The sequence below is a fragment of the Amborella trichopoda genome, chromosome 10 (genome assembly GCF_054954075.1).
Source record: "Amborella trichopoda isolate Santa Cruz 75 chromosome 10, AtrichopodaSantaCruz75HAP2 v2.0, whole genome shotgun sequence".
In the NCBI taxonomy this organism is placed as follows: Eukaryota; Viridiplantae; Streptophyta; class Magnoliopsida; order Amborellales; family Amborellaceae; genus Amborella; species Amborella trichopoda.
Window position 1 is genome coordinate 4,643,489 of NC_142345.1, and position 12,011 is coordinate 4,655,499.

Sequence of the window (12,011 nt, forward strand, 5' to 3'; positions counted from 1 at the left end):
AAGTTCTAAAAATAATTAATATTGCAATTAATCATCTAGACCATCCATTTCACCCTAAAATAAATGTTCACATATTTGCAAAATTTATGGCAGTTTTTGAGTTTCAAATTTTATTGTCGATGTTGAAAGTTGATTTTGGAGCATCATGAAGATCTCTGCTGCTCAAAGTGCTTTTTGGATGAAGATTTGAGGTGAGGCTTTATTTTGTTTTCATAAAGCCTAGGCTCTTTAGAAACTTCATCCATATAGATATTATATTCTTGTGAGAGTATACTATTCATTTACTCCCTCAGGTAAAATCCGACCCAGAATTAATTTTAGGATCTTAAATTTTGGAGACGTGAACTCTTCAACCCATAGAATAACTTCAATAAAAAAAATAAAAATAAAAACGTAACTGTACCCAAAAGAGATTCCTTGAATGCTATTCAATAGTGCAACAAAAAACAAAGGGTGCCATGGGAGCTGAAATCGATTTGGATGCAAATCATCGATCTTTCAGCTGGTATGTCTGTCTCATTCCAGCATGTCTATAAGGATGCTAATTCTTCAGCCGACTATCTAGCTAAAGGGGGTGTGTCCTTGTCTATCTGGCTAAAGGGGGTGTTTCTTGGTCTTCTATTTCCATTTCAGATGATGTAATCCCTTTTGGGTAATTCTTTTTTTAAAATAATATTTGATAAAATTTATCAAAAAAATAAAATAAAATCGTAACTGTACTATATAGACTTGAAAAAAATAATGTTTCCCATTCAATTTTTAGACGGTGAGATCCAAGCATTTGAAAATTCAAAAAAAAAAATTTAGAATAATCAACTAGTAATTCCTAAGTCGTTCCCAAAATTTCATATTGAGAAAATTCCCCGCAAGTAGGTCTTGTGACCGAGCGAATAGCAGTATATCATGCTCCTGAGGAAGCATAGTACATGCGCTCTATATATAATGAGTACTGCGAATTTCATTTTGTGACTTTCACAAGACCCTGCCATCCGATCCGATGTTAACAGTGGATGGCTACACCAATCATGTCTCTTTGAGAAAACCTTGAAGCCTTTTATGGACTTTGAGTGGAGGAACGACACACCAAGTCTTCTCTTGTTGACACTTGACTGAGAGGGTGATGAAAAAGTCATGCAGGAAGCGGTGCTGAGCTCACTGGATACATTCCAAAAGTAAAATCAAGAGAAGAGATATCTAAGAAGAAGTTGAAGATAGGTATCCCCAAAGACAAAAAGGAGCTTAAAAAAGTAAAAATAAATATTAAACAACAAAATGGTTCATGACTTTGATTAGGGCTTACCCTAAAGCTCCAAACTATCATATGCAAGATGATGCATGTAACAGTTGTAATTTCACAATGCTCACTTGTAAAAGCATTTATTTCTTAAAAAATCACTTACAATAGTAAAGATCTAAGGCCCACAAAATCTCTCCTTAGAGTGTCATACTCTAATAACAATGACTTTCTTCTGATTCAACTTAGCATGGCAATCATATGCATGGACCTCATCTACTGTGCTGCAAATTTCAATTGACCCTTTCACTTTGACTCCCACATGTTTCCTGTAAATTTCAATTGCTTTCAGCTTGACTCCCACATGTTTCCTGTGACAGTCAACTATTGTGTTCAGCATTTCCAGTGTAGCAACTGGTGGTTGTGGTCTATGCCTAAACAGAGTCTTTATTTTTGGGCTTCTGTTTTCGTTTGTGAATAACAACAGTGTTTTCAAAATTGCTTACTAGGCTCGAGACTCGCCCAAGTCAGCTAAGGCAAGGGGTTGCAAGTCTGGAGACAAAACCTCGGGACTTGCCATGAGTTGGCTGCTAAAACCTATTTTATGTTAAAAAGTCACTGGGCCGACTCAGGGCTCGCCTGAGTAAGACCGGGCGACCCAGGCTCAGACTTGAGCCTGTGTTTCAAGCACTGAATAATAATATCATCAATCAATGATAAGAGGACGATTAACTTTGCTTGCCTCATCAAGTTCTTCATAATTGAGACAGAACCATGTCACCAAATTACTTAATTAGCATCTAACCATTCACTTAAATTAATCCTTAAAACATATTTTTCTTTTTCCTCTCTTTTGTTTCTTGTGACAATTCCATATTTGTTGAGCGGTCATTGTCCATCATTGGTGTACCTAATGATGGACCTATTGCACCTTTTCTCCACTTCTAAAATCCTACTTTTGCCATACTGCACTTTAGGCATATCATATAGGCCAAAGCCATTGTAAGAGCTTCCAATTATCTCTCCTTGCTCCTAGTTTTTATGAAAATGCTTGCTTCTCCTTGGTTTCAGGCCTCAACAATGCTTCTTATTTACCTTTTCTTTACTGGTAATGTTTCTTACCTTCCTAAAGTTTCTATGTTAATCTTAATTATATTGGTCACTGAATCATTGGCTTCTCTAACATAGACAATCCCGGGCATCTGGTTAAAATTTTCAGGTCATGGCGAAGATGCTGACAATAGAGACCACAAAGGAGGGAATGTGATTGTCTCAGGGCTACTCACACTCTGCCAATATTTAAAGTATGTAAATTTATCAGATTTATGCATTTCCTTTTCCTTGCCTATTAAAAAAGGGCTATTTGACTGATAAAATGGTTGATAGGGCATAGCTGATGAAAAGGACACAAAATGGTGCAATCAATGAGAAGGCTTGGTTTTAAATTCACAAAAGATATATCCTTCATCTCCTAGTCACCTGAATTTCTGGCTTTACCCCAGAGAGTTGATGCCCTAATATACCTGGCACAACAAAAATTCGACGAACAACACTTACATAACAATTAGGGGTTGGGTCTCTTGACTAAGGGCTGCAACATTGTAGCCTGGGGTTCGATCTCCTGTTACCTGCCAAAGACAACTACAAGGTAAGCCATTTAAGCAGGCTACTCAAAAAGAACCAAGCAAAGCCCGGAACCTAGAAGGTGATGTATAATACCGAAAGATATCTCTCCATTCACCTTCAATGATCTCCAGAGTCTGGGCATCCATTGATCCCTTTTGGGACAGCCATCAAAGTATATAAGACTCTTGTGAGGAGGAAAATCAGTCAGTAAGAGGTCTGACGTCAGGACTTAGATGCCTGATGAAATCCATTCGGAGATCCACGAAACTGCTAAATATGAAATATGCTAACCACCCCATGTAACGAAAAAAAAAAAAGAGAAACAGAGAAAGAATACAAAAGAAAAACTCGACCTGGCTATACTAGCATCCTGATTATAAAATAATAATGATAATAATATAATAATACCTCTCAAAAGATCCTCTCAAATCTGATACAAATCCTTCCTAACAGTTTGTTTCCCATTTACCAAACAGATAACCTCTCAAATCTCATAACTGATACAAAATTTACATAGAAAGAATATAGAAATTGGATGTCTGAAAATTTATAGTATTTGGCATAATTTTTAGAGAGAATTTGTATTCAAAATAGGAAAAAATCTATAGATAACTTCCTAAAACTGCGATGAATAATTGTAATCCAAAGAAAAGGTTGGCTTAGAGGGTTTACTTTTGGAGAAGATTGGATACATATACCAGTTTTAGTTTATATGCTTAAAGATAGCATCTTAATACACCATGTTAATGCAAAATTACATGACTACCCTTGCTTTAAAAAGCTTAACACATACCCCCCCCCCCCCCCCTTCTCTTTTTTTTGTTTGTTTTGTGAATAAAAGGGAAGTATTAAAATCACGAATGTCTCAAAATTGTAGCCTATAAAAACAAGCACAAACTTGAACACTCGAGGACATCGGGCTGGGGAGGTCTTGCTGTAATCTCAAGGTTTGCAAGTATTTGTTGACAGTCAAAGAAGCACATCCACTACCAACTTGTTTCTTTTGGCTCAATGCCATGTACAAAGAATCATTCTAAACCCATCCTTGAAGTGAACCGACATCACCTAATTAACCACAGGGACTACTTCTACCTCCCTGAAAACAGACTGGATGTGCAATTGCAATCCGCATTTACGGGGCAACCTCCAATAGCAGCCTATTTCGAAAGCCCAAAACTAGACAAAAATTTAGGATCTTCTTTTCACAAATGTTTCTCTCCAAACCTCCCAAACTAATATTTCCTTTCTTTTTGCCTTCAATAAGATAAACACTGGGAGGTATATTGAGGGCTGAGGGTCTCATCACTCATCTCTTTTGTCAAAATCCAATAGCAAGGGCAGAATCCATGATCTGCACTTCAACCTCAAGAAATCACTTCACTCTCGGACCCATATTCCTTGCCATGGGCGCATGTTATGGGGACCATCTCTACACCACCCATCCAGTTAAATGTTAAAGCATGCATCTTCTACCATGTACAGTTCAAATTCCTTAACAGAAACCCTGATATAGCAGCGAACAGATGCCCATAATATGCTACTTTAGTGCCCAAATCTGCAACTTCTATAATCCAAGCACAATCCAAATAATCCGACAGCATCACACATTGAAAGCCCAAAAACCAGCCTTAGATCCCAATATCACCTATCAACCTTAGTATCTGCTCCTATAATGACAGACATCTAGATAACATTCCAATTTTTTTAAATTAGAAAAGAAAAAAATCAAAAATGTTTTACGTAAAATTGAATGAGTCAATTACCATCATGCAGGGGTCTCCCTTCTAATGGCAAGATCCATGTGGATGGAGGCAAATGCCATCTTATCGATAACAGAAGACTGTATGCAGATCCGGTTTGCCATTATGGTTTGGTGTGACGCAGGTAAAATGTCATGGTTTCCTTTTAACTTTGAGAGAGGTTAATACAGTTGTTCAGAAAAGGATGATCTATTATGTGTCCAATTATCCAGGGAGCTGAGTTAGAAAGGAAAATCAATAGGTGCAAGAACTTTGAGATGGATGCAAGAATCATCAAGCAGGAGAGGCAGATATATATAGATGATATGAATACGGAAAAATTATAGGACAGAGCAAACTTGATTGCAACAGGACACGATGGTTTAAAACCTAGGAGAAACAAATGCTTCTTTGGATGTTTTGAGAGTGCAATATGAATTGCAAATAGTAATCAGTTGAAAGTGAACATAGAATTTTGCAATATGTGAGAAGATTCTATTATTGTGCATGGCCATTAAAATTAAAAACTTCAAAATAAAGCTTTAATTTTCGTAGTAACCTAGGTTGTTTGTTTCAGTTTGTCACCTCTCTCAGGTGACCTTGGGGTATTTTTTGTAACTTATCTTCTCTTAATACAATGTTGACAGTTTCATTAAAAAAAAAAAAAAAACCTTCAAAATTCCTAGATTAAAAGCAGTGAACTAGTTTCCTAAGTCTGCTTAGAAGCATGGACATTAAATACAAGAGGGAAGGATCATCTCAATGCGGGGTAGAATAAGATATGCAAAACTAAAAACAAAATCTGCATGCGTGGGTTGGAACAAAATAGGATGTATCCGTGTTTGAATGCACAATCTAATTATATCATTGGGAAGTATAGTTAAATTCCACAAAGATATTTCTCAATCTCATGGCTGTTACAAAATTTACAGAAGAAAATGTAGAGGCTTGGATGGTCATTTTTTGAAAAGGTTTGTTACATATTCTTCATTTTATTTATTTATTTTTAATTTAACATCTCAATACACATCTTCATGTAAAATTTTACAACTATCCTTGCTATGAAAAGCACAAAGTCCCCAATTTTTTTGTTTTTTAAATAAAGATTGACTACTAAAATTCCCAATTTCTCAAAACTGTGTTCTACCCAAACTAATACAAATTAATACAGTCGTCCTAAACCATCCTAAAGTGAACCCACCATTACCCAGTTAATCAATGGAACTACTTCTATTGCCTGAAAACAGAAGGACATGAAACTGTAATTCCCATTTATGGGGTTGCTCCACTAACAACCTATTTTTTATGCCCTGATTAGAACAAAACATTACGATCTAACTTCTCTAAATGTCTCAATTAGAGTGATTTCCGGTTTTGTGAAGGAGCTAGGTTGGTCACCAACTCAACCAGATCCAGATTGCCGATTCCCCACCATGATTGCAAATTTCCAAACATTGCTCAGCGATATATTCTTGTGAGGGCACATCATCTTCAAAGCCTTATCGCAACTATTTTGGGTCGGCTATCCGAATCATGTTCCACCATTCTGCTCTATCAAGGGACATACCCTCATTAAAACTTTAAGTCCCCATATCTTTTATCACTGCTTCCATCGATGTCCTTTTGGGCCTTTCCCTTGCCCTTTTAGAGCTGCGAGGGCACATGTTTTATTGAACTGATCCCCTAAAGGATCAACACCGAAACAACTAAAGCATGCATCTTCTATCATTCACAACAAGTTGAATTCCCTCGCAGAAACCTACAGAGAGTAGGGAACTGATGCCCACCAGGGTGCATCATTGTGCTACTTATTCAGCCAGAATCTGCAACTTCTACAATGTCGAAGCAAAAATCAAATAGCCCACCAGAAATGCAACATGAAAGACCAAATAACAGCCATACATCTCACTAAAAATCTCCCAGACCCCGAGTAACTACTCACAGAGCTCCAAAACCTTTCATATTTTTATTCAATATAACTTATCTACATTTGGTATCTGCTCGTCGCCCTATATACATGACAACCATCTGGATAGCAACTCAAAATTTTTCAAATACAAAGAAAAAAATTCCTGATGTTAAGCATTGTTTTACATAGAATGGAATAACATCATGTGTGGCCCTCCCTTCTATTGGAAAGATTCATGTGCATGGAGGCAAATTCCGTCTTACCTATAACAAAAGGTTGTATGCAGATACTGGTTGCTATTATAGGATAACTTAATGCAGGTAAAGTGTCATAGATTTTTGGAATTTCTAAGAGGTTAATACAGTTGTTAAGAGAAGGATGATCTAGTTTCGAATTATCTAGGGAGCTGAGTCTGAGACATGTTAAAAAGGAAAATCAATACGTGGAAGAAGATCTTTGAGATGGATGCAAGAAACCTGTAGCAGGACAGCTAGATAAGAAAGACTATCGTAACAAGGGTAGGTTCCTAAAGCAGTTGGATACATTGTGGAATAGAGCATATTTATTTGGAACAAAAGTCAAGGAGCTATGTTTGAAAACCAACAATAAACAAATGCATCTTTGGATGTCTTGTCAGTGCAAGATGGATTGCAATTAGCAAACAGTTGAAAGTCACTTACAACTTTGCAATAAAAGACCATGCTAAGGGAAAAATAAAACCTCTATTGCTGTGCATCGCCATCAAATTAAATATTTTGAAATTCAAATCTTAAAGGCAGTGACTAGTTTCCTACGTTTGCTCACAACAATGAATTAAATAGACATGAGGCAAGGCTCATCTCATTGTATGCTCGAATAAGATATAGAGAACTAGAAACAAAACCTCCTAGCGTGGAACAAAATAGGATGCATCAGTGCTAGAATGCATAAAGCTAACTACATGCTTAGGAAATGCAATTCGATTCCATTATTGTCTCACAAATGAGAATATAGGATTTGAAGAGTGCTTACCATGAAAAGAAGGAAGCACCTTATAGATCCTCATGAAAGAGGTAACATGTGTATAGAATTTGGAGAGAACGAAGAAAATGGAGTAAAAAAGAATACAAAACATCGAATTAGGAATTGTTCTTCTTCTTTCCTCTCGATCAGTGATTTCCTCTCTTTTATTTCAATCCAAAGCCTTCAAGTTATCTCTCAGCAACTTTGCCCCACATAACATGACAAAGAAAAGGAGTTAACAAGAGGAGCATCCATTCTACTATCCAGCCAATGCAGCAATCACAGGCCATCATTTTCATCAAGCTGAAGGACAATAGGAGGTCACAGCCATCGCGCCAAAGGCAACATCACGTCCATGTATCAACCATGGCAAATGCAGCCCAAAATGACAACCTCACGAGATAATCACCAAGTATCAATGGCTAAAAAGAGACAGAGGGAAACATCTCATGGGTTCCACTACTGGTGCATCATGGTCATCGGAATCAAGTGTTTCCAAGCTAGATGACCTGCATGTGAAGTAGAACACCGCGCTCATCATAGAATCGATAAGCACCAGAAAAGAATACATCACCACCAACAGTGGCCCCTCCCATATCCTTGAAGACCCATCGCCATAGCTCAAGGTCTTCACCCTGTACTCAAACAGTCCCTCCACAAAAGCCATCCCAATGGTCGATCCAAGAAATATCAAAAGACCAACTTGGGTCTGTCCCCTGATCAAAAACACCGCCCTAAGAAAAGCCCGAGGGCCTGAAAGATCCTCCAAAACCGAAATGACATTAGCCAAATTGCATATAATGATTACATGAGCAAAAACCACCGAGAATGCTACCGCCAACCCGAAAGCTGGGTAAATTATCAAACTCGATGGCACCCCCATTATAACAAACATGTTGCATACAGTGGTGAGGACCAGCACAAAAAGCACCACGCATCCCAAAATGGCAGCACAGTTCAACAAATAGGTCGATACGAGTCTCCTCCAAATCTTGGCAACTGTTGCAAAAAATTTGGATAGCCAGAGCTGCTTACCGAAGTAGGTGCAGGCGACCGAGTACACAATTGCTGCCTTCGAGAGGAGAGAGAGGGTGATGAAGAGAGGGAAACAAAATGCAGAGGACACAAGCATCTCCGAGACCCTCCGGCACGACTGCTTCAAGAATAGGGTCGGCGGGATCCCACTAGAGATGGCCAGAGAGAGAAGGCGAAGGGAGACGCTCTTGACGAGGGAGCGGTCGAAGACCAGGGCGTCGGACAAGAGGATGGCGGAGACAGGGCATATGAGCACGGCAACTATGGTCATGAAAGCCGAGGACTTGCAGCGGAGGATCCTCACCGTCTCTCGCAAGATCTCGAGCGCATCCATCGAATCGAACCGCTGGCTCACGCCCTCCGCCACGTTGTCGGTGCTGCTACAAGAGTTCGAGGAATCACAGCAATGGAAGTTGCTCGATTCGAGTTTTCTAGGGCTTAGGGTTGATTGTATTAGGCGGGGTGATGATAGCTCTTCTTCTCCGCCATTCTTGCTCCCCCGCATGGTGGGAGAAGAAGAGGACTCCATCCTTTTCTGTCCCTCTTCCTTTCCTCTTTCCCCTCAAGAGTTGCAGGCCTTTCAAAGAGTTGCAGAGCTTTAGTGTTCAAGTTTTATTCCTTCCTTCCTCTGCAATTTACAGAGAAATACACGATGCACTTCAATTTGAAAGGAGAATCAGTTGCGGATCGAAGCAAAGCAGATCTAGAGATGGATGGAATTGGGGATTGATTTTGTGCAGTGTGAATTCACGTGTAACACTTTTTTTTGTTGAAAAATGATTGTAAAAGCAATCTATGAATAAAATTTCAGATCAAATGGTCGAATAAAAAATGAAAATGAAAAAAGAAAACCTGGAAATCAATATTATTTTGCAGAATTTGCCTTCAAAACAAATTTAGCATAAGATAGGGGAAATTGATGTAGATCTAAGAAAGGCGGAAAATGATGTAGATCAAGTACATCTATAAATACTTAAAAAATATGAAAATAAATCGATAATGCGATGCAAGGCGCTTTATTTTAGGACAAATTTTTTTATTATATTTATATATCTTGAAGTCGTGATGATAAACTGTAAGGCTTTCAATATCGGAACAATCTTTTCGAATCGAATTCTGATGCGCATCTTACTTAGTATAAAGTTGACACTTTATATAAAATTTTTGATATTCTGTTTTATTTTTCATATTTTTTCTCAAGATACCCTTAGTTTGGAACAAGTAGTTCCGAATCAATGTTTTTATCGATACCTTAAAATTCGAACACTGTACAAAACATGAGTTTAGAGCTAGCAAGCTCCAAATTGGTGCCAAAGGCAATAGTTTAGCATTGCTAGTTTTGAATCAATAAAAAAAAGACATGAACTTATACACAAAATTTTAAAATAGAAAAATTTACCCGTTATTCCATATAAATATTGTAATTACAACAAGCCCCATTAGTTTATGTATGTCATGTGTAATTACACCAAGCCCCCGTACATCTTTTGGCCCTTTTTTTAAAAAATAAAAAAATTGCCCTCATACTTTGGATTTTTAATATCCCTAGTTATCTTTGAATTTTTCAAAAATTCAAAATTTTAAGTAAAAACAAAACCCAAGTGACATTAAATTTTGAAAATATGAAGTTTCCAAAATCCAGTCATTTTGGGTTTCTTAAAAACTCAATTTTTTAGGTAAAAAGAAAAAAACCCAAAGCGACTTAGGATTTAGAAAATCCTTAGTCAAAGAGACCTCGGTTTCAATATCTAGAGTGAAAGAAAAATTAGAAAAAAAAAACAAAAAGCGCCAAAAGGAATATATGCCTAATATATAAAAATTAAGGAGAATTTTGATAATTACAATATTTATATAGAATATTCTGGTAAATTATTTTTAAAATATATATTCAATTTTGAGATTTTTAGCAAACAAAATTTGCCGTCAATGAAAGAGAAAACAAATACACCCCCTAATTGAAGAAAGAACGAGTTTGTCCTCAATCGAATAAGGAAAAAGTTTTTATAAGGTTGCAACTTTATAATGCGGAACTCGAGATGTACCACAAAAATCAATTAAAAAAAATTGTTTTAATGTTTAAAAACCTTGTAATTGATCATCTCGATATCGAGATACCGACATGTATGACCATGAAATAATATATAATTCGGACCTCATTGGCCTTATCTCTCTCTCCATAACTTTTAGGCCTTCTCTATGTGTCAATTGCCTTTTCTTTCACTCATGTCCTTGTGAGATTTGGCACATGATGTATCCTTTTTTCTTGGCTCCATAATGACTCCAAAAAGTACCCTTCTCTCAATCAATTGAATGAAGGAATTTATGTGGGGGGTTATTTTTAGGAAAAATTATAAAAACTCTCTTCAAGTATACTGTACAACTGACCCGTCAGCTAATCTTTTCTCTCAGTTTTTTCCCCACAACCATCTTTTCTTGCAAAAACCCCCTCAATTCAAAACAAAAGAAAAAAATGACTAAACTACCCCCTATCTCCTCATGGCTTTTACCCACGACTCTCTCCCCATGTGCTCTGGCAGTCCATTTAAACGCTCCAATAATGAAGACACGCGTTTCGGCAATGCAAGGACTCGCTCCGACAGTACACGTTTTGGAGCCATAGCGCTCCGGCGGTTGAATAGGTTGTTCTAGCAATGAGAACACACGCTCCGGCAGTACAAAGATGCGCTCCGGCAGTGTACCTTCTGGTGCCACAACACTCCGGGGGTTGAATAGGTCGCTCCGGCAATACAGACAAGCGCTGCGGCAGTACAAATACGCGCTCCAACAATACACCTTTTGCAGCCACATCGCTCCGGCGGTTGAATTGGTCGCTCCTGCAATACGCTACTTGGGACTGCCAATTGACTTTTTTTTTTTTTGTAGGGAAGGGCATTTCCATCCAAAAAATAACAACATTTTACATTGGGGGTTGTTGCAAGGAAAGGTGATTGTGGGAAAAAAAAATGAGAGGAAAGGTTAGCTGGGGGTAAGCTACATAGATACTTTACTTTGGGGGGTTTTTGTAATTTTTCCTTATTTTTATACTGTAAAATTGAGGTGCATCTCAAAATTCCATTTGAAAAAGTTGTTTAGGTGTAGAAAAACGTTATGATTGATTATCTCAATCTCGAGAATTATAGATATAAAAAATAAATAATAAATCCTAAAAATAACATATCTTATGACGTATTATATGGACCGCCATTTTTTTAAAAAAACTAAGTGTTTTTAGATCTACATGATCTAAGCCATTTTTGGACTTTTAAATTTTATAATGGTTGCGGTTTTTATAGAGCTAAAGCTCTAAACAATAGAAAAAAAAGCGCACCTTCAAATAGTGTCCAGAATGTGGTTTAAGTACTGGAAATCTTTATGATAGCCTTAAAATATATTTTAATATTTAATTATAGAATTTAAAACTTTAAAAATTGTGTAGATCAAGCATATCTGTAAAAACTTGAAAATT

The 12,011-nt window shown here is 37.3% G+C and overlaps 1 protein-coding gene and 2 long non-coding RNA genes across 5 annotated transcripts; 1 reads left to right on the forward strand and 2 right to left on the reverse strand.

Annotated features, from left to right (window-relative positions):
* Positions 1-729: 729 nt before the first annotated feature.
* Positions 730-3,627, reverse strand: LOC148780014 (uncharacterized). 2 transcript variants are annotated; one of them, XR_016043379.1, is made up of 3 exons: positions 2,976-3,627; positions 2,792-2,862; positions 730-1,155 (listed from the first exon to the last, which is right to left on the reverse strand). It is a non-coding gene; the product is annotated as an uncharacterized LOC148780014 (long non-coding RNA). The 2 variants fall into 2 exon arrangements; XR_016043378.1 differs by having other exon boundaries at positions 2,792-3,627.
* Positions 2,208-9,483, forward strand: LOC148780015 (uncharacterized). Of its 2 annotated transcripts, XR_016043377.1 has the most exons (4): positions 2,208-2,342; positions 2,454-2,538; positions 4,634-4,744; positions 4,833-9,483. It is a non-coding gene; the product is annotated as an uncharacterized LOC148780015 (long non-coding RNA). The 2 variants fall into 2 exon arrangements; XR_016043376.1 differs by having other exon boundaries at positions 4,634-9,483.
* On the reverse strand, positions 7,453-9,510 carry LOC18434708 (uncharacterized). Its single transcript, XM_088850443.1, has 2 exons — positions 9,398-9,510; positions 7,453-9,173 (listed from the first exon to the last, which is right to left on the reverse strand). The coding sequence occupies exon 2, from the start codon at positions 9,072-9,074 to the stop codon at positions 7,926-7,928; it is 1,149 nt and encodes a 382-aa protein (XP_088706569.1). The 5' UTR covers positions 9,075-9,173; positions 9,398-9,510; the 3' UTR covers positions 7,453-7,925.
* Positions 9,511-12,011: the final 2,501 nt, after the last annotated feature.